General features: G+C 33.7%; 1 protein-coding gene across 2 annotated transcripts; it reads right to left on the bottom strand.

The window, feature by feature from the left end:
* Nucleotides 1-370: 370 nt before the first annotated feature.
* On the bottom strand, nt 371-20,753 carry RGS18 (regulator of G protein signaling 18). 2 transcript variants are annotated; one of them, XM_025892231.2, is made up of 5 exons: nt 20,362-20,748; nt 19,572-19,673; nt 18,246-18,307; nt 3,713-3,879; nt 371-2,233 (listed from the first exon to the last, which is right to left on the bottom strand). In XM_025892231.2, the coding sequence occupies exons 1-5, from the start codon at nt 20,478-20,480 to the stop codon at nt 1,976-1,978; spliced, it is 708 nt and encodes a 235-aa protein (XP_025748016.1). In that variant the 5' UTR covers nt 20,481-20,748; the 3' UTR covers nt 371-1,975. The 2 variants fall into 2 exon arrangements, with proteins under 2 accessions (XP_025748016.1, XP_073740216.1); XM_073884115.1 differs by lacking the exon at nt 19,572-19,673 and having other exon boundaries at nt 20,362-20,753.
* Nucleotides 20,754-23,126: the final 2,373 nt, after the last annotated feature.

Here is a 23,126-nt window from a genome sequence, read left to right as displayed (position 1 = left end):
GAATTAGAAACCCTGAGCCCTTATATTAAAAAAAAATGTGTAAGGTAAAGGTGCTTAGAAGTTAAATGAATTTCTGAGGCTTCTGTTTAGGGAGTCCAGGCACTGAGGTTCTCAAGTTCTCGGGCTTTCATTATACTTCTGCAATGCCTCCAGCCAGTGCTCAGTACTGTCTGCACATTTTTACTTGGCTTTTTCACTTCTCTAATTGTTTATTTTATTTCCTGTTTGTGACCATGTTGTCCTTCCCATGGACACAAGTTCTTTGAAGTCAGGCATTAACTTAATCAGAAAGTCCTGGTATGTTTTTGAAGTGTCCCATTGAATTCTTTAAACAAGATATTGGACATGTATGAAAAGTATTACAAATGAAAAAGCTACATAATATGTATTTGTGGTCCTAGAACAATGCTGTTAAAATCAGCCCATGATTTTTCTAATGAGATCAGAAACCTTGTATATCAAGTCTTAACTGTGCATGAAGCAATCAGACCCTTTGAAAAGACACTTCCACAGAAAAAGAAAATACAAATCAGCCAAAGAAAAATTAAAAATCACGTTCTTAGTTGATTTTTGAAATGCATGGATTTGTTTTCATATTTATAACAGTATAAAGAATTGAATTAGCATTAAGATCAGTGACAAAACACTTTAATTAATATTTTCTATCTCAATATCATTCTAAAATAAGAAAATATGTCTGGTAGTTTGATGACAAGATAATCAACAATCAGCAAGAGCACTTAGTGGTCAAATAAACATTAACTGTATGAATGAAGAAATTAAAAATATTTATTACTATAGGTTTTCTGCAGTTTTTATATTTTACATTTCAACTAAAATAACATTTGCCAAAGCCTAATGTATGGCATATTTAAATACAGACATTTACATGCAACACACATTTAAAATTAAATATTTCCCTAAAGTAGAGACATATATACTTATTAGCATAGTCTTATTTGAATAATATAGTATTAAATGACTCAATGAGACTTGGAACAAGAACACAGCCAATGGGGGAATACTTTATTTATAAGAACCAATGTAGCAGATGCATGAGTCTCCAGGGCCTTGAACTCTTTGCTTCTTTACCTCCTCTCATTTCTAATTTTTATCCCAGTTCTAAAAGTCCAAAAACGAAACCTAACGACTTTTGGGATAAATATCCTCTGGGCCTCATTCAAACCACTGACTGCCTACTACTTTAGTAGCAATTTCTGTTAACAGATGAGAAGATGCACCTAGTCCCAACCTGGAGCTATGTATAATCTGGTCATGTTTTTATGACCATTAGAAATGTGCTCCACTTACTGGGTAAGTCCATGTTCACTTAAGAATGAGACCAAACGTGGTTCCCATTCTCAGTTATCAATGTGGGTTATGTTTAACCTGGAAGTTCTATGTGTCTTCCCCAACGTTCCTGTTTCTAGCTCGTAACTAGAAGTGATACATTGCTTATTCTTGAACCAGGGTTAATAATCCAAGAACAAATGATTGTCCTCTCTTATTGTAAGAAACGGACCTCTTCTACTCTCTCTATGCCTGAGAGAGAAAGAGTCTTCATCATTATGGAAAATGTGTTCTGAATATATGGATATCTGAGCATCAACTTTTTTACATGTAGAAAAAAATACCCAAACTAGATATTTGGTCTAACTATTGACAATTTTGCAAAACCTTAACTTGAACTCAACTATGGTCTTATAAAACATTGTTATTACTTCTTTACTTTCTTTCCATTAAGTAATAAGTTTTTCTGACTATGAATGGAATGAAGTCAAATGGAAGGCTTTACAGAATATATTGGCAGATATAGTATGTGTTGTTATAAGGTAAGTTTTGATTTACATTTTTAAAAATCCTTTGACATGATGCATTTTATTTTAAAAGATGTACTCATTTGCTAGAAGTAAACATGCTGTATATTAAAAGCAGATTACAAGTTTGCCATCAAAATGAACAAAATTAATTTTCTTTATAACCAAATGGCAACATCTGACTTTACATCCTGGAACTCTGTACAGGTGAATGAGCGTGATCGTCTTCTAAGATTTGTTGGTCTCTGAGGTCTTCCTTCTCTCAAGTCTAAATAGATGTCAGATTTCAGAAAACGTGTGTAACTGTCTTGTTCCATAAGCTGATACACTCTGCTTTGTGCAGCATCAAAACTATGTAGGGTAGGTTGGGTGATGCTCTTAGTAATGATTTCTTTGGTGTGAAAATCAAGGTTAACCTGGATGATAATAATAACAGAAAAGTATGATTATAGTCAATCTACTTAAGTAAACACTTTTGAAAAACAAACAGTGCAAGACTGATCCAATGTTGGAATGGGCATAAGTCACTTGGATGCTTTTGTGATTTTTTTTTTGTTTTAAGTCTAGGGATCCAGTGATTTACTCTGGGCTGGCATTTCATCCAGCTCTTCTCTTCCTATGCTCCCAGTCCTTCTCACTCTGCTAATTTAGAATAATGAAACATTGTAAATATCATATAGACCATTAGGTTAACCCATTTTCAAAGTGGAAATAAAACTTCATAGAGATTAAATTATTTTGAGTGAGGGCAAAGGGTGAGTTTGGGGCATATTTAGGATTTCAGTGTGGGGCTTTTGTTTTATCCCTGTGCTTTTTAAATTTTATTTTATGCTTTATTACAAGCCAGTGTGTGCTGAAAATGGATAACTTTTAAAGATATAAAATCCTTTCACGGTTTTTACCAAAGCACTACTGCTGTATCTGATTCTGATAGATGTAAGTTTTCACGTAGGGTTCCTTCCTTTTTTCTCATGGGTAACACCATACCACTAGCTGCTTTTTAAAAATCTGTTTATAAAATTGGCCATGGGAAAAACAGAATAATGCACTGAAACACAGAATAGATTGAAACATATTGAAACAAGAAAAACAATCATCATTCCATGTGAAATGATATCCACATAGATAATGCTACCTCATGGACAATACTAATTTATAGTGAAACAGAACTCTAAACATTGATAGCCTACCAGTTCTACCACTTCAGCAATGAAACACTATTTATTGAACACATAATAAAAATACAGAAACTCTATTTAAATTATTTTTGAGGGCAGTCAGGTAATGTTTGCTAGTTTTATAGTTTTATTTCTATAGTTTTAGCAGTTGTATCACACAATTATCTCACCCTGAGCTTGCAGTCAAAGAAAATCACATTTGTTTTTTCACTCGAGCTGTTGTCAAATTAGGTTTCCCTCATCTAACAATTATGAAATTTTCTTTTAGTCTATCTTAAAGTGAAGAATAATTATTTTGGGACAATCAAACTTTACATAGGTAGATTGAGCTCACACTAAATGGTACAATATACAATCTTTTTAATTTGTCTTGTCTTCCTCACTTATAGAAATTATTAGTTTTGATGAGACATTGCTTACGCTTATGTGATTAATATAGATAAGTGAATGAACCTAAACATTGCAAGTAATTGTATTTACTTTTAGTCTAGAATAAAAAATAACCCAAAGGAATGACTTCAATTATACTTTTACTTTCATGGCAAAGTCTTACAATGTATTCTGTTTGTATGTAGGAATTTATAGAAATATCCATTTTTGCTTCAGTAAAATCTTGATCTTTCTGGTAGAATATATGAGGATACAGATTTGATAAAGGCAGATTTTCTCAAAAATTTTTCAAGCAGTTTTAAATTTTCACAATCATCTTTACTGTACCTCTTGTGGAGCATCATTCCGTATAAATTTCTCATATATTGCTTTTGCTTTAAGGATAATTTGTTGAGGGTCTTTACTTTTCTTGAAATCTTCACAGGCTATCCAAAATTCAATGTTTTCCTCACTGAATTCTGTTTTAAGGAATCTGGTAAAAGTCTCCAGTCCATCTACCAGGAAAAGAAGTGATATATTTTAAATATACAATATTAATGTTGAAGAATTTTACTACTTGATATTTTTTCCCTCCAAATATTTATTTAAATTTCAGTTAGTTAACATGCAGTATGATACTGGTTTCTTGTATGGAATTTAGTGATTCATCACTTATATACAACACCCAGTGTTCATCACAAGTGCCCGCCTTAATACCCATCACCTATTGAACCCATCCTCCAGCCCACCTCCCCTCCTGTATTGTACTACTTGATATTATAGCTATATCTTCCCTCTAATGCAGTGAAGAAACACACATATGCACAATACACATGGGAGACCTCATATAAATTAGCTGTAATCTTCACAATTATGAAAAGTAAGTATCAGCCCTGTTGAAATGAGGCTGGTATCATACACAGACCTGAGGAAGAGGGACAAACCCCTACTCCAGATCTTGCTTTGGGTTTCTTTCAGGTCCCTCAGTGCCTTTCTCAGGGGTGTGGGGGTTAGTCTACAGAACCAAGAAATTATTCCACCTGGAGCCCATTCTCTCCATGCCCCCTGACTTCCAGACTATGCTTCTATAGTCAGGACCCTGGAATTCCCTGTCTAAAAGCTTTATGCTGCCAGGGTTTGCACAGTCCTCTTCCTCAAGTTCATCCACTAAAGGCACACTGACTCAATGGTATGCGTACCCTTAGAATAGGACTTGAATTTGAAGGCTGTGGTGTCCACCTAAACGTGCAAAGAGGACTTTCACAGTATGGAACCAAACCATGGATAGAAAGAGAAGGAAGGTAGGCATCTGGATAGAATACAACTCTAAAGAGTCTGAGAATTTTAAAATTCAAGCCTAATGGTTACACAGTATATTTGTATAAATAAAAGGATAAAATATATATTTTTAACAGTTTGTTAGCTTGATTTATAGCTCTTAAGCATTTAGATATTTAGTATGGGGTCTCCATTTTTACATTTGTCCTGAGCTCCATCAGTATAAAGTTTTGTGGAAGATGGCCAGGGTTCAAATTCATGTTTAGCTAGTTACTATGTAGTCCTGAGTGAAATACTTTTCTTTCTGTGCCTGTTTTTCAATATTTAAAATTAAGATAATGATGATACCTACCTGATAGGGCTGTTTAGAGAATTAAAAGCATTGATCCAGGAAAGATGGAGTAGGAGGACCTTCAGCTTGTCCCACAGATACAACTAGATAACATCCATATAAGTGTAAATAACCCAGAGAATGACCTGAGGCCTGGCAGAACAGACTCTCCACAGCTAAATGTAGAGAAGAGGCCATGTTGAAGAGGATAGGAAGGGTGGAGACAGAGTTGGGAGCCAAAGAGACCCATGAGACTGTCTGCAGGAGGGAGAGACACAGCAGGCACAGAGAGGGGAGAGAAACAGACCCTTGTCTCCAGGCACCCCAGGCTCAGCCACAATAGAAGAAAACATAACACACATGGGAGACAGATTCTGGTGAATAGGGAACATTGCACTGCAGGGCACCGCAGGACTTCTTCATAAGGCCACTACTTTCAAGAGATGTAGTTGACTTTCCTAACATATAAAAACAGACACAGAGAGACAAAATGAAGAGACAGGGGATATGTCTCAAATGAAAGAGCAGGACAAAACAGAAAAATAGACTTAGGGTATTCAGCAATACTATCAAGTGTAATAACTTTACCATTATGTGGATCCTAGAATAAAAAGAGAGAGAAAGGGGGGGCAGAAAATTTATTTGGAGAAATGATAGCCAAAAAATTCCCAAATCCAAGGAAGGAAACAGAAATCCAGACCCAGGAGGTACAGAGAGCCCCCAATAAAATCAACCCAAGGAGGTCCACACCAAGACACACAGTCATTAAAATGGCGAAAAGTAAAGATAAAGATAGAATTTTAAAAGCAGCAAGAGAACTACTGGCTATTTACCCCAAAGATACAAATGTAGGGATCTGAAGGGGTACATGCACCCTGATGTTTATAGCAGCAATGTCCACAATAGCCAAACTGTGGAAAGAGCCAAGATGTCCATCAACAGATGAATGGATAAAGAAGATGTATATATATATAATGGAATATTATGCAGCCATCAAAAATGAAATCTTGCCATTTGCAACGACATGGATGGAACTGGAGGGTGTTATGCTGAGTGAAATAAGTCAATCAGAGAAAGACATGTATCATATGACCTCACTGATATGAAGAATTCTTAATCTCAAGAAACAAACTGAGGGTTGCTGGAGTGGTGGGGGGTGGGAGGGATGGGGTGGTTGGATGATAGACATTGGGGAGGGTATGTGCTATGGTGAGCGCTGTGAATTGTGTAAGACTGTTGAATCACAGACCTGTACCTCTGAAACAATACATTATATGTTAAAAAAAAAAAAAAGGAAGAAGATAGCAGGAGGGGAAGAATGACGGGGGGAAATCGGAGGGGGAGACGAACCATGAGAGACGATGGACTCTGAAAAACAAACTGAGGGTTATAGAGGGGAGGGGGTGGGAGGATGGGTTAGCCTAGTGATGGGTATTAAAGAGGGCACGTTCTGCATGGAGCACTGGGTGTTATAGGCAAACAATGAATCATGAAACACTACATCAAAAACTAATGATGTAATGTGTGGTGATTAACATAACATAATAAAAAAAATAAAAAATAAATAAAAGCAGCAAAGAAAGAAAAGAGTTACATACAAGGGAAACCCCATAAGTCTATCAGTTGATTTTTCAGCAGAAACTTTTTAAGCAAGAATAAAATGGCATGATGTATTCAAAGTGCTGAAAGAAAAAACAAAACAAAATAAAAAAAACCTGCAACCAAGAATCCTCTATGCAGCAAGGTTATCATCCTGAATAGGAGAGATAAAGAGATTCCCAGACAAACAAAAATTAAAAGAATTCATGACCACTAAACCATTCCTACAAGAAATGTTAAAAGGAGCTCTTTGAATGGAAAGGAAAGACCATAAGTAGGAATAAGAAAAGTAGAAAGCACAAAAACAGTAAAATTAAGCATATCTATAAAAATTGGTCAAGGGGTTCACAAACCAAAAGGATGTAAAGTATGATACCAAATACCTAAAACATGGAGGGTTGGGGAGAAGAGTAAAGAATGGGTTCAAATGTAAGCAACCATCAACTTAATATAGACTGTTATATGCATAAGATGTTAGATGAAAACCTAGTGGTAACCACAAATCAAAAACCAAAAATAAATATGTAAAAAATAAAGACAAAGGAATCCAAGTATATCACTAAAGAAAGCCATCAAACCATGAGAGAAGAAAGCAAGAGAGGAGAGAATTAAAATTTTAAAGCATGCAAAGTGCTTAAAATGGTGACTGGCACATAGTATTATACTTTGTGGGTTTTGATGGTCTTAGTGACTATCATTTACTCCAGGCTCAGTCAGGTAAAATTTACATAATTAGAATGTGGCAGAATTTGAATTCATCCCTGAGACAAACTGACTTTAAAACTAGTGCTCATTCAACTTTTTATGATATTTTAATTTTTTTGGCTTATACACATTTTTTTAAATTAAACTTCTTTATTTTGAGAAAATTATAAATTCACATGTTGCTGTAGGAGAGAATAGAGATCCCATGTACTCTTTATCCAGTTTCCACCAATGAACATCTTGCACAACTCCACAGTTGTTGAACAGTGAAGAGTTAGCAGTTATACAGTGAAGAGTTATAACTTTTGACTCCTCAAAAACTTAACTGCTAATAGTTTACTGTTGACCATAAGCCTCACAGATAACCAGTCAATTAACATATATTTTGTATATTATGTGTATTGTATAAAGTATTCTTACAATAAAGTAAGCCAGGTAAAAGAAACTATTATTAAGAAAATCATAAGGAAGAGAAAATGTTAGAATGGTAACCACATTTATAGTACTGTACTGTGTTTACTGACAGAATCCAAGAGTAAGTAGACCTATAGAGTTCAAACCCAAGTTGTTCAAGGGTCAACTCTAATAAAATATCACAAGTAAGATAATGATATACCAGTATTTAACTATTTACCCACTGAAAAACAAAGAAGTGGGTTTTTAAAATTTATTTCATTTTGAGCAGAATTATTTTTCAAATAGATTATTATAACAACCTTCTAATTAGTGACCCTTAGTCTTGGATTCCATACTTGTTCCCACACCCTCTTAGTTTATTATCCACATTCTAGTCAGTAATATCTTTCTATATACAGACTTCATCATGTTTCTTTACTTTTAAAAATTTCCAGTAGTGCCTTTCATCTCTTTCCACTATCTTTTTCACACTCTAACCTCCAGGTATTTAAAAACATTGTGCTACAGTTGCTTGCTCACTTGTGTTTCTCATGTTACTTTTTAAGATTCATGAGATGAAGACTCTTGTCTAATTTGCCACCAAACTTTGGAACTGTGGCTCAACAAAGTCTATGTTTTTGTTACAAACATTACACTTAAGAGCAAGGGCCTTATACTAATATTGAGGCAAATCAGAAAGAGATTGGTTTCAAAGGATCAAACTGGCTGGAAAAAATAAAGAGGATCCATGGGTCCATGGGGGATATAATGGATTGCCAGAAAAATAATCCAAAACTCTTTAAAGGAAGACAACATAGTCTACACTCCTCTATCTTCCTTTATGCTCACATACAATAAAAATTTATTAGGCATGCAAAGAAATGTCTAATGTGACCCATTATCGATAACAAAGGCAGTCAATAGAAACTGACCACGAGGTATCCAAAATATTTGAAATAGCATATAAGGAAGTAAAAAAGCTATTATTTAATTTGTTGAAGAATATAAATGTTAAAAAAGACATAATGAGTGAATAGATGCAAAACTCAGCAGAGAAACTGAAACTATAGAAACGATCAGATGGAGAGTCTAGAACTAGAATAGAAAATACCTGGGGTAAAAAATTCATTGAATGGACATGACAACAAATTAAAGACTACATAAGAAAGGATGAGTCAACTAGAAGAGAGTTGAATAGAAATTATTTAATCTGAGGAAAAGGAAAGGAGGTAAAGAATAACAACAACAAAATTATGGGACAACCAAAAAATAAGATGTTAGCTACATTTAATTTATATCAATGATGACATTACATCTAAATGGACTAAATACTCCAATTTAAGGTCAGAGATATCAGACTGCACTCAAAATTAAAACTAGACTATATATTGGCTACAAGAGACACATGTTAAAAATAAAATATTAAGAAGGTGAAATAAAAAAATGAAAATGATACACAACATAGGTATTTAGCATCTGTATAAAAACAATTTGATGTGGCCTGACAAAGTGACTTCAAAATAGAGTATTTCCATTTCATAATTATAAATGGCCAACTATTACTAGTAAATAATAATTCTAAATATACATGGACTTAGTTGCAGAGCTCTAAAATATGAGAAGCAAACTGGCAGAACTAAAAGAAGTAGAAAAATTTACAATTACAGTTGCAGATTTTAATTCTGTTCACTTATAAACTTATAGAACATGTAGACAGAATATTAATAAGGTTATATAAAACTTAAAATTATTAACCAAGTTGACCTAATTCATAATTATAAAACACTCTACCCAACACCTTTTCAAGAGCACAAGGAAGATTATCCAAAATAGACTCATGGTAGGTAGGTTGTAAAATAAATCTAAACTTCAAAAGAATGATATCTTATAGAGTATGTCCTCTGCCCACAAGGGTTTTAATAAAAAATTAATACTAGTAACATAGCTATAAAGGCCTCCAACTATTTGGAAATAAAATAACACACATACATTCATAGGTCAAATAAGGAATTACATGAGAAATTATGATATATTTACAACTGGATTATAAGGAAAATACAGCACATCAAAATTAGAGGGGTACAGTTTAAACAGTATTTAGAGGGAAATTCATTGCATGTAAAGCTATACTAGTAAAAAAAGAAGGGCATAAAATCAAGATATAAGTTTCTACCTTAAGAAGCTTGAAAATAAGTGCAAATTAAAACCACAATAAGTAGAGGGGAAAAAATAATAAAAAGAGAGAAGAAATCTATATGAAAGAAAACAAAGCATAGAGAAAATTAGCAAAAACAAAAAGTTGGTCCATTGAAAACATTAATAAAATAGAACCTCTAGCAAGGTTGAGCAAGGATGTTTCATAGTATAAAGCAAATCAGGAATATTACCACATATCTAACAGATATCACAAAGATAATAAATATTATGAACAACTTTACACCAATAAATGTAACTTAAATAAAATAGGAAAACTGTTAAAAAAAAAAACCTACCCAAAATGACACTGAAGTGAAAAATCTGATAGCCATAATCCAATTAATAAACAGACTTTATAATAAAAATATTCTCCCCTCCCCCTAAAAATTTTGGGTCCAGATTTGGTGAATTTTATCAAACACTTAAGAAAAAGTATTCTAATCTTATACAACTCCTTCCAGAAAACAGTAGAGGGATGAATACTTTCCACATAATTTTAATACCAAAACCTGACACTCCTTCCTCTCCAGAAATAAATAAAATAAATATTAAGAAAGGCAGAAAAAGAAAACTACAGACCAATATCCATCATGATCAGAGATGCAAAGATTCTGAACAAAAAGACTTAAAGACTTAAATTTAGCAATGTATGAAAGGAGAAGCAAACATTCTAATATTATGGTTAGAAGAACTGTGAAATAAAATGATAGCTTTCTTTCCTCAACTCATTTTCACTTATATTCATTTCTTATATTCACTACTCTCTTGTTTTGCTTTGTTGTTTTTTAAGATTTTATTTATTTATTTGTCAGAGAGAGAGAGCACGAGCAGGGGGAGAAGCAGGCTCCCCACTGAGCAAGGAGCCCAATGCAGGACTTGATCCCAGGACCCTGAGATCATGACCTGAGTTGAAGGCAGCCCCTTACCCCATTGAGCCACCCAGGTGTCCCATATTCATTACTCTCTAGAATGATTCTTATGGTCAGTGATGGCTTCTAATATAAAAAATTCCATACAGAATGAAGCAAGAAGAATGAATCTCTATTGGTGGAATTATGAAAATTGAGAGATTTTGCATTTATAACATGTTTAGATGTTCTGAGGGTTAAGTGCTGCTTGTATGCACTACCACATTCAATCTTTACAACAGATGCTAGGAATATGTCCTATATTCATTTTCATAGATGAGGAAACTGAGTTTCAGATAAGTTCAATTTTCCCAGATCTCACTTTTCAAACAAACAAAACAAGTTGTAGAAGTGTATCTTTCTTAGGAAGGCAACATTTTCTGTGTTAGGCATAGTAACAAGCCCTCCAAAGATGTCCATGCCCTAATTCCCAAAACCTATGAATATGTTACCTTACATGGAAAAAAGGAGCTTTGCCGATGTGGGTATGGTTAAGGACCATAAAATGGGGAAAGTATCCTGGATCATCTAGGTGAATAATCTAATCCAGTCTAAGCACATGAGTCCTTAAAAGTGGAAGAGGAAGGCAAAAGATTGGGTCAGAGAGATACAACATGAGAATGACTGTTACTGACCTTGAAGATGAAAGAAGATGGTTCATGAGCCAAAAAATGTGGTGGCTTCTAGAAGGTGTAAATAGTCATGAGTTTAGAGCCAGCAAGACAATGGAGACCTTGGTCCAAAATTGCAAAGAACTGAATTCTGCTAAAAACCTGAATGGGTAGGAAAGGGATTCTCCCCTAGACCCTCCAGAAGGGACAACAGCCTAACCATACCTTGATTATTTTTCCCCGATAAGACCCATACTGTACTTCTGATCTACAGAACTGTAAGATAGTAGATTTGTGTTGTTTTAAGTCACTAAAGTTATGGTAATTTGTTACAGCAGCAAGGGGAAACTATTACAATCCTCAAACTATGTTTTACATTTCACCATTTATTTCTCCTATATATAGAACTTGTCCTCTTTGTCATGAAGCACCATTTTTTTATGTTGTAAGAAATTTTTAAAAATATATTAGAGATACAGGAACAGGAAATAACATGACAGCCTATAGACATATCCAAAATATTGAATATGGGATGACTTTAGCCACTACCATGACAAAAGAATCATGAAGCTCTATCCCACTGCTATAGGCAGGGGATATAGAATTGGTGTTTTCACTGGAATAGGGGAGACTTTTTTTTCTCCATAAATTAACCCTGAGCACCAGGTGTTAGTGGTTAAAGGTTCGTGAAGAAACTAGGAAGACAAGCAAAGGTCAGGCTTACAAGAATTTGAGAAGCTATCATTTAAGACTGACAAGTAAGTCAGAATTTGTCTACAGTCATTAGATGCTAATAAGATAATCCCTGGTTAATACAACCTTTTTAAAGAGGTCTTAGTGCTAAGCAGTTCCTGAATGAGTCTACAAACTCTGAGAATAAGGAAGAATGATCAATGTAGGATATTTAACAACTTTTATTTTTTAGCTCATTTAGTGTTTGATTTTTCAAGATTTATTTCTTAACACTGCATGGTGTGCTTTTCTCCAAATGCAGACGGGAAAGATAAATGGGTAATGATTTTTTGAAGCATTTTGATGCACAGAAGATTTTCCTCAAATACATAAAAATATTTCAGAGTCAAAATAAAATGCCTGCAATCTTGCAATGAGACAATAGTCTGTTCCAGGTTAAACCTAGTTTGGAAAGGGGAAATTAAGTATAAGCATTATTGAGTCTGTGAATAAAGTTACATTGACCCCATGGTCAATGTAGGAAAAACTTTCTGGTTTTAACTTATTCTACCCCTATGTCATGTGTAAGTATGATTGATCAGTTTTTAAATGCCAAATTATTCCTAAAGTGAGTTAGTAAACGTCACAATTTTGGGAGAATATGACCATTACTTTTCCTATTAATAGATATCCATTATAAAAAAGTGTTTTGCACTAAACATCTAAAATGAATCATCCATATGCCAGGCAACTGAAAATGTTACATATTAAAAATAACTTTCTTCACCTATCTTTTATTTATAAAACACCTAATATGAACATGAGGACTGTATTACATACTGAAAATGTAGTAATATTACTTATAATAGAAGGTTTAGGTGTTTGCTAAGGTCTTGGCACATTGCTATATGACTTTTATTGGCACAGCTCCATTTAATTTTCATGTCAACCCTATTGGAGTAATCCATTTTTACAGATGAAGAAGTTGAGGTTCAAAGGGTTAAGTTGCCTTAAATTTACAGCTGGTAAAATACAGTGCAGAAGTTTGAACCCAGATGTATTTTGTTCAAAGTTATAAGCTGCCATAAAACAACAAAGTCCCTACTGCTGAGGAATATGAAGGTCAATGGGTGGGCAAGACAGGCATTTATATACCAAGGACTAACAAAGGACACTTGTGGGAATTATTTATTCTGTTTGGAGCAGCAGAGGAAAATCAATTTGCATGGAATTCAAATAGAAATCTTTCAAAAAAATAACATAAATGTTTCTTAATATATAGCCCTCTACTAATTCACAAAATATGAGTGTCAACTCTGTGCCAGCCATTGTGCTCTGGAATATCATGCAAAAGGCCTTTGTTACCATGATTAGTCTTGAGTTTGATATAGACATTCAGAATGAAGTCACAGTACTAATATTAGGAAAAGTGCTATGTGCTAAAAGTGCTGATAATGGGTTAATGAAAGTGAATGGATTCCGTTGGCATAATATGAATATAATAAGGAAGAATAAATACTGAATCAAGAAATGGATTAATAATGAATGAGAAAGTAGTTCATTTACTTAAAAGTTTAAGTAAATTACTTTTTAAAAAGTAATATGCAATGTTGTGCAAGATTATCCCAGCACATTAGTTACTTCCTGTTTCTCTTACTCACTTTGGCAGTTACATTAAATCAGGTCACAATGGAACCGTTCTGCACACAGGAGTAACTTACCAAAAAGTCCTTTAGAAGGCAGCAGTGGTGAATGCAGCTGCCAAAAGTGCTTGATGGGACCTGCGATTAGAATCCACACTGGAAGAAACTGGCTCAATGTGTCATACAAATATGAAACGCCTGTGATTGCATGTTTCTAAATTGAAATTCTGGCATCTGTTGGAGAATTTTTCTGATGCCAAGAAACCAAATGAAACAAAAAGTCAAGAAACTCTCAGGTCGGAAACTCAAGTACAGTATTACTAGGTTGCATGTTTTCCCCTTAAATATTTGGCTATGTCATAGCTCTTGACCTGACACAGAATGTTGTGGTTACTTTCGCAATAATGATGTATTTATGTGATCCATTTATAATTTAAACTGGATTTTACTTACTTTTATCCTGAGAGAGATTAAAAAATTGAGTGTTTGTTATGGGTCAGACTGATTCGGAAATTTAACTTTGCAGAACACTGGAATCCCTTATCTTGCAGAAAATCAGTAACTGAAAATTGGGAAGGGCAAGTTGAAAAGCCACAAGATAAAAAGTGTAAGGAGAAGCACTCATTTCCTTCCGCAAAAGTGAAGCATCATTTCCTTGCAGCCTTTATTCAAAGTCAGTAGTAAGTATTTTCCACAGTATAATCAGTTTATCTTTTTAAAGCAAGGGGTGTCATGACTTACATGTTCTACTTCTCTCATCTATTATGAATTATTCTCAGAATTAAGTTTAGTAGAACCACAATACAGGGTGCAAAAAAAGTCCAAGCAAATATTCATTAATGAAAGGGTAAAAAATATTGGAATTATTTGCCATTACTGGAAAATGCAGAGTTATGTAGTAGTTGGAAGATTTTCTTATCGATAGAGACTCCCTGCAGGAAATAACATTCTCTTTCACATCTTTTACTGTTTGAAGATGTGATGGTTAGAAAAATCTCTATTTATAATCAATCACTGTTCCATATTCTACGTGTGTGCTTATAAAACCCTGCAAAACTTCTGATAAAGTTTACCAGCAACTAAATAAGTTCAAACTCTGACCTGTTATTTTCTCACAAATCTTGTTCTCTCACCTCTTTTTCTCATCTGTAAAAGGCACTGTCATCTTCCTATTAATATGGAATAAAATCTAGAGATCTTTGGCTCATCCTTTTTCTTCATCTCCTATCTCTTCATCATCTCACTTTACAATACACACACACATCCGATCAGTCACCAAATTCATCGGTTTTCTTTCCAAAAGAGCCCTTACTTTCAGGTTAGCTTTTATATTTGCAACAATCTTGTAGGTAGTCCATATTACATGTATAGAACTCTACTTTTCTGTCCATCAGTTTTCTAACAAACTCTTCCAAAGTTTGTCCCCAACTTGACTTTCCAATGTGTTTGTTCACTACTCTGCCCCAGTGAGAGGGAACTGGTTGCTTCTCCAAGTTATACTGAAATCTCTTATTTCTCTAGCCATTTTCCTGCCTTTTTCTCAGCTCAGGAATTATTTTTCTTCTGCCTTTTGAAATCTTGCACACATCTATATAATTTTTGAAAGGTTACACAATACATTGCAAGTTATATGGCATTTTTAAAACTAGTTAATTTTCAAACATATATTATTGAGCAGCATTATTTTACTTTCAAAGATATCTTATGTGAAACCATATACATATATGTATACAAACACACATATATATGTGTAAGTGCAATATACATATATATATAATATTATTAGAATTGATTTGCTAACTTTGTATTGATAGCATTTACTTTTATAAAGTCAATCAATGAGAAGACTGATAACTAAATTTGAAATTGATGATTATGAATCACATATAATCTGATATTGGTTTTTTATTCATAACTTTTGTTTCTATTAAATAGCATTTAGAAATTATTGCTTTTTATATGTGTAGTTAAATTATAAATTTTTATGGTTCATTTCAAAATTTCAGACAAATTTGTCAATAAACAGGGATGGTGGAAAAAATGTATCCTAATATCTGTATAGAAATAAGAGGAACATTTTATTTTAGAATAGATTCAGATTTATGGAAAAGTTATGGAGATAGTGCCCTTTCCTTATATCCCACAACCAAGTTTCCTCCAAGTACATATGTTATAATTGATAAACAAATACTGATACACTTTTATTAACTAAAGTCCATACTTTGTTTAGATTTTCTTGGATTTTATCTTCTGTGCATTTTTTTAATTTTTAAAAGAGTTAAAATACATTTGAAAAATGAAATTTAGATAAAATAGCAGGATTATCAAAACACTCCATGGATTCTGTTGCTTCTGTGAAATACAGCAAAAACCATGCTCTTTCTGTTTTAATCTCATTTGTCCACTGTCTGTCACCCTAAGCCACCCTTCCTTTTTCAAACTGTTTCTCAACAGAGAATTACTTTATTTTTAGTTCCCTAAATAAATTGCATTGGTTAATGCCCCATACCTATGTTGGCTCTCCACTTGGATGGTCTCTCTCCTTGTCCAGCTAGTGAATTTTGATTAAAACACTAAAATCTAGAGTAAGAACCATCTATTCTGTGGCTCCAATTCTAAAGATACTAATAATCAGCACAGACTGCTTTTAATATCAGCCATTTTTGTCAAACTAAATACATTTCTATTGTATTTGATTTGTATTTTTTTGATTTCCCATTTGACTAAATTTAACACAATTTCCTTTTCCTTTATATAGACATGACATACAGAATTTGAGAAACTTACTCATTTAACCAAAGGGGAATTCTGTAAAATTTGATAGAGTAAGGTCTTTCTTGAAGTGCATGCACGTGTATGTGTGTGTGTGTGTGTGTGTGTGTGTGTGTGTGTGTGTGTACTAATGAATATATTTTCTTTTCTTTTTTTTTTTTTTTTTTTGGTTTGCCTGGAGTCAAGACAGTAGAAATGAGCTGAATTTAACCATTGCAACCAAAAGACGTTTTTAGCTGATTATTTTAAGCTTTATAATTTAATATTATAATAAGCTTTGCAACTAAAAATAATTAGATTTTGGGGGATTGATTAAAAGAATACTAGTAACATAATTTTTTGTGAATTCAATATAATTCAATATAATTTAATTAGCACTTTGATCAAGAGCAATGATAATAATGTCCAAGTGGATTAGTGCTGACTTTCGTTATCATGTTGAACCCTCTTGATTCAAATTACTGCTATTTTACACCTCTTTAATATTTCCACCAGCAGAGAAAAGAGAGAGAGCAGCAGATTTAATTTTTTCCATTCAGTTTTGACTATTTGTAAAACAGAATGATTACAGAATGCCAGGGGAAAATTTTCTGTAGGACTAATTACCCTTGCTGAATCTTTCTTCTCTCTGTATGGGTTGTGAGAGTATGATGAAATTATTATGTACCAATTTATTAAGTTCAATAAATAAATACAGCCTATAGCTTTCTTTTAATTGAAATTTCACCCTATAAGTGAAATTTCCAGTTTATTGGAACTGGAAAAGAGAAAAAGATTATGAAATTTATGGTTGATAATTATTATTTTTCATAATAGAAGTAACAATTTACATTTGTGTAGTGTCAGTTATTGGTTTCTTATTCATCATCTCATTTAATACTGAGAGAAATCCATTCCTGTTGGAGCTAAAGACATTGTTATCTCCATTTACAGTTGAAGAAGCTGAAAGTCAGAGAAATTAGGAAGTTTAACTAAGATTATACAGCCTTTGAGATATCAAATCTCAAAGGAACAGTGGGCTAACCTTTTCCTAGAAACAAATTTGGTTATATTATTTGAGCACTTAATATTTATCAGGTGATGTGCTGGGTTTGAGCATCCACAGATGAAAAGACATTTGCTTCCTTATAATAAACCGTCAAATTAAAAAAAAAAAAAAGAGTAACAATCTAGGCAGTTTGTCCTCTGACTCATGCTTCATCAGTGTTGAATAGTCAAACAAGGACTCAATATTTGTCTGCACCTTCCACCTCACCTACAAAGCTCCATCTTAAATACCCATCTGATTCTCAACTCTTCTACAAAATTCTGCTTTAAAAATAGAGGATTGAGATGAAGAGTGAAATATTTACAGAATTTGAAAAAAAAGTATTTTCATGAGGGTTACCTGAATTTCCAATAAAAGAACTACTTTAAATTTTAGATCACTTAACAATAAAAATAAGATGGGTAATCAGGTATTTAAAAACCAAGGATCTCATTAAAAGAAATCAATAAATTAAAAAATTTGAAACTATTAATCACAGCACAAAGAGGTAATATTTCAGCCACAGCAAGTATTTTTTAGTAAAATCAGAATATTTAAAAAACATTTTCCATTTGTTGACTATTCTAAACTATTATTTAGTTATTTCCCTTGATCAGAAACTCAGATTGCTGTAAATTATCAATCAGACTACATTTTTATGACAGCCTGTTTTATATAGTTACATGCATCCTTTGTGTAATTTTCCATTAAGACGTAAAGCATTTGGGAAAAACACCACTAACCTTTATGGGAAAGCAGTTTGTCAAATGATTCACCCCATATCACTGCTTCTTCAGGGGAGACTCTGTTCAAGAGACAGAATGTTTGTAATGGAGTATGCAGAAAGACTCTTAATCTGGATGTGCTCTAACATACTCTTTAATACTGCTCTTTTCAGTCATAGGGTTTCTTCTTTTATTTTTATGTAATGAAAGTTGTATTTACATTGGAAACTTCAAAAACATTGGTCAAATTTTTTATTGATTTTGCCTACCAAGTAATATGTTAAAATAACATTAAATATTTTCTCATGAGTGTATAGATTATTTTATTTAAAATTAATCATGTGTTAAGAACAAAGAAAAAGAAATCAGGTCAATTATCTTTATTTTTTCTTGAGAAAACAATTTATTCATCTCTGTATATCCAGTTTAATTCAGCAAATAGAAGAACCTAAACTGACAGTAACTTTTAGCCAAACTTTTTAAAAAAATTTTTATTGTTATGTTAATCACCATACATTACATCATTAGTTCTTGATGTAGTGTTCCATGATTCATTGTTTGTGCATAACACCCAGTGCTCCACGCAGAACGTGCCCTCCTTAATACCCATCACCAGGCTAACCCATACCCCCACCCCCCTCCCCTCTAGCCAAACTTTTTTTTAACTGCAATTTCCTTGAAGCTCTTACCACAATACACAGCAATTTTTTTTAAAACAGATACAGGAAGTTTGGCTAATGAGGTTCTAAAGGGATAAGAAATATATTTAAAAAGTTGCAATACAACAAATATTTTACAGTTATAATTTACAAGGTTGAATATATTTGCCTTGGACCTTTTATTGGTCATATTTCATTTTTGGACAAATCTGTATTATACTAGTATATAAGGCCACTTCATTTTCTCTTTGAATTAAAGAAATGGCTAAAAATGACAAAACATCCCTTTTCATGCTTTTTTGCTTTTATACCTACAGGCATGTTTTTCAAACTACTAAGGGAAGAGATGAATAGCTCTCCTCTGTGACAATATTACATTGTGAAACTCTTAAATTAATGAATTTATAAGGAGCATCAGTTTATAAGGAGCAAAATACATCATTTAAAATTGACAGGTATATAATTTTTAAAAGATCACCTTTAAATTTTTATAAGGTTATTTAATTCAAGCTATTAAAGTGGTTTAATTTTATGGAATATTCCTAGTTTTTTGAAATGAGATCTCTAACCTTCCTTATATTACTGTGTAATTTCCAATAAAATGGAAATTCCTAATTTCCTCTTTTTTAAACCTTTAATGATAGAATCAGAAAAATCTTCCCTCAAATAATTAAAAGTTATTCACCTTGTTTCTTTGGCCAAGTGCCCAGATCTATTGGAGTGGGTTTCTTCATGAAACTCGGGTTTCTGCACGAGAAGACTTAACCTATTTCTTTTTTCCTTAGCTCTGAAAATGAAAAGGCATTAGCTTAAGGACAATTTGGATGACAATTAAAATCTTTCCTTCTGACTGTCAAACAAATTTGGGATTGGTCATCACCTGAACATCCCTTCTCACTCCACACTCACAATGGTTTTCCTAGTGAATTTCATTCAACTTGGGGAGGAATTAAGATAGCATATGTGAAAGATATTTTGTTTTTTCCCTCAGTGATTTTAATGTATTTGAGATTATATTTCAATTAAGATTGTCACTAGTTGTTCTGTGTGGTTAAAATTGTTGCACTTTTTCAAAAATAAAAACACTGTAGCAGCGCCTGGGTGGCTCAGTTGGTTAAGCATCTGCCTTGGGCTCAGGTCATGATCTCAAGTGTCGTAGGATCAAGCCCTGCATCAGGCTTTCTAATCAGGGCGGGGGGGGGGTCTACTTCTCCCTCTGCCCCTCCTTCTGCCCCTCTTCCTGCTTGAGCTCTCTCTCCCTCAAATAAATAAATAAAATCTTAAAAAAATAAATAAAAACACTTGAGATTTAACAGGTATTTACTCCTAATAAACAAAGAGACATTTTTCCCGAATTGTAACACTACATTCAATATAGTTTCAACCAGGTATTTAAAAAAAAAAGTGCTAACAAATATTCAACATCAATCATGTTTTTAAAAGTATAAAACCAATTTTAAAAGTCATGATTTTACCTGATCTTGGCTTCTTTGCTTGTTTCTTCTTTTCCTGAACCATGTATTAACTTGAAAAAAGTTTTTTCTTTTGATTCGCACATATTTAATTTAGGAAAGAAAATCAATGATGTTTCCATCTTCTCTCTCTCTAAAATGAAGAGATGTCTAATTTGTTACATCTTTCACCTGTTAATGCTATTTCATAGTTATACATGGTACAATAAAAAGTTATCTTAACTCTGTCGGCAGTGCTTAAAAAATAAAGTAAAAATAGAGTCAAGAGCTGTGTTTCTGTCTCCACAAAAAAGTAGAACTGAGGAACCGAAGTACAGTTTGGTCCTGAGTTGTTTAGGGAAATGATACTACAAATTTGCAAAATGACTCTTGGTCTCTAAGATAAGATGAGTATTACCACAGTGCAACTTCTCTTTCTAGTTTGTGCAACCAGAATGATGCTTTAATAGACCCAAATGACACTGTCATTTCCCACAGGAACTTTTTAAAAAGTTTTCTTTTTCTTAAAGATTTTATTTATTTATTTGATAGAGAGACACAGAGAGAGCAAGTATGAGCAGGGGGAGGGGCAAAGGGAGAGGGAGAAGCAGACTCCCCACTGAGCAGGGAGCTGGACACAGGGTTTTATCCCAGGACCCTGGGATCATGACCTGAGGCAAAGACAGATGCTTTACTGACCTAGCCACACAGGTGCCCCAAAAAAGTTTTTAAATGTGTATAGTATGTATTAAAATATGTTATGGTGAAGTACTACATGGATGCTAGGAGATATTTTCCATTGTTCTTAATTTTTTTTTTACTTATTTTAATTACATTGAATTAAGTAAGTTACATTTAATTGACATAATGCTATGTAATGTAAATTATATTTGCTTAACATATTGTATCAAAGTAAGAATATAGAGGGAGTTTTACAGTTGAAAGAGACAATAGAAAGCATTTCATTCAGTACTTTTTAAGCACAGATTCATAGAATGATTTTAGACATTTAAGGAATTTTTATCAGTCCATGGTGAAAATGGGGAAAAAAGAATATGTAAATTTTTTCTTTTTTTTTTTTAAGATCTATTTATTTGAGAGAGAGAGTGCATGTGAGCCGGGAGAAGGAGAGGGACAGAGAGAATCCTGACTCCTTCAGACCTGTCCTGGGGCTCCATCCCAGGACCCTGAGATTATGACCTGAGCTGAAATCAAGAGTCAGACACAACCGACTGAGCCACCCAGGTGCCCTGTAAATTTTTTTCTTAAACTACATATACATTAATATGAAGGAAGTCCTTATTTTGAACTTGCCTTTCTATTTTTTTTATTGTTAAAATGTTCTTTTTGAGGAAAGATTTTAACTAGAGACAGCAGTTTGTATGTTTGTTATTTTATATTCTTATTAAAAAAGAAATGGCAATTCGAATTTGGTTCAACCTCTGCTTCTTTTACTGTTTCTTGACAACTCTAATATCTAAGAAATATTGATGTAGTCCATAACTCACATTTTGTAGAAAAGGAAACCAAGAATGATAGATATTAAGTGGTTTATTCTTGCAAATTCTGGAAGGCCAGTGGAATAGAAGATCTGGAATTATCAGAGCCTTCGATAACCAGGAGATGTCATTTAGTCTTTCTAAAAGAGCCTTTGATCTGTAGGAGTGAATATTTTAATTCCTCTAAAATTGTTTATAATGAAAAACAAGTTAACAAATGTAAAGGAAACCTGTTTTATTTTTAGCGTGCTCCAGTTATTGATTTCAAGAAAATAGTTGTCAGGGATACCACCTAGGAGCTCAAAACATTTGCAGAATTGAAATCAAAGAACATTTATTTATTTATATATATATATATATTTTAAAGATTTTATTCATTGACTTGACAGAGAGAGACATAGTGAGAGAGGGAACACAAGCAGGAAGAGTTGGGGAGGTAGAAGCAGGTTTCCTGCTGAGCAGGGAGCCCAATGTGGGGCTGGATCCTAGGACCCTGGGACCATGACCTGAGCTGAAGGCAGATGCTCAATGAATGAGCCACCCAGGCACCCCTAAAGAATATTTAGTATATAGTTATACACACTCCATCCTGATTCTATAACTTTGACTCTGAACATATTTTTAAATTCACCTTGGCTGAAAATTGACTGTAAAAAGACTATATTTGAAGTACCATATCCAGAGGAGAGACAGAAACTTACTGATGCTTTTCATTAGATTGGTTGAAATTGTGTGCGAGATGTGCTATCTGCAAGCTGATAGAACTATGGAGAGATATATTGTGAAAATATGGACACAAGGAAACTGCAATAAAGGCCTATATAAAGGTGTGAAAATGAAATGGGAGGGAGCAAGATGGCGGAGCAATAGGAGACCTAATTTTGGTCTGGTCCCAAGAATTCAGCTAGATAGCTGCTATCAGACCATTCTGAACACCTACAAACTCAACAGGAGATCGAAGAAAAGAACAGCAGCAACTCTCTAAACAGAAAAGTGGCCACTTTCTGGAAGGTAGGACATGTGGAGAAGTGAATCTGAGGTGATATTTGGGAAGATAGACCACGGGGGGAGGGAACCTCCTCAGCCAGCTACCAGCAAGTGATAGAGCCATGGAGCACAAAATTGGAACTTTTAGAAGTTGGCTCCACTGAGGGATGTAGCTCCAGTGGCTAAGCGGGGGGTGAAACCCTCACTGGGACAGTGTGATCTCAGGACCCTTGTGGTCACAGAAAGACGGGGGGGTGCCTGAGTGTGGCAGAGCTCCCAGATATCGGAGCAGGGAAGTCGGCT

This window comes from Callorhinus ursinus, unplaced genomic scaffold, assembly GCF_003265705.2.
Source record: "Callorhinus ursinus isolate GAN/ISIS: 27379988/994484 unplaced genomic scaffold, GSC_fseal_2.0 scaffold54, whole genome shotgun sequence".
NCBI classification, from domain to species: domain Eukaryota; kingdom Metazoa; phylum Chordata; class Mammalia; order Carnivora; family Otariidae; genus Callorhinus; species Callorhinus ursinus.
This window is presented reverse-complemented; position numbering and strand designations above follow the sequence as displayed.

Excerpts from the sequence above, each read along its gene's own strand:
- RGS18 (XM_025892231.2), bottom strand. The coding sequence starts at position 20,480 with ATGGAAACATCATTGATTTTCTTTCCTAAATTAAATATGTGCGAATCA. Across the intron at positions 18,308-19,571 it reads CACTTGGCCAAAGAAACAAG|AGTCTCCCCTGAAGAAGCAG; the intron begins GTGAATAACTTT and ends TCTCTTGAACAG. Across the intron at positions 3,880-18,245 it reads CAAACTGCTTTCCCATAAAG|ATGGACTGGAGACTTTTACC; the intron begins GTTAGTGGTGTT and ends TTTTCCTGGTAG.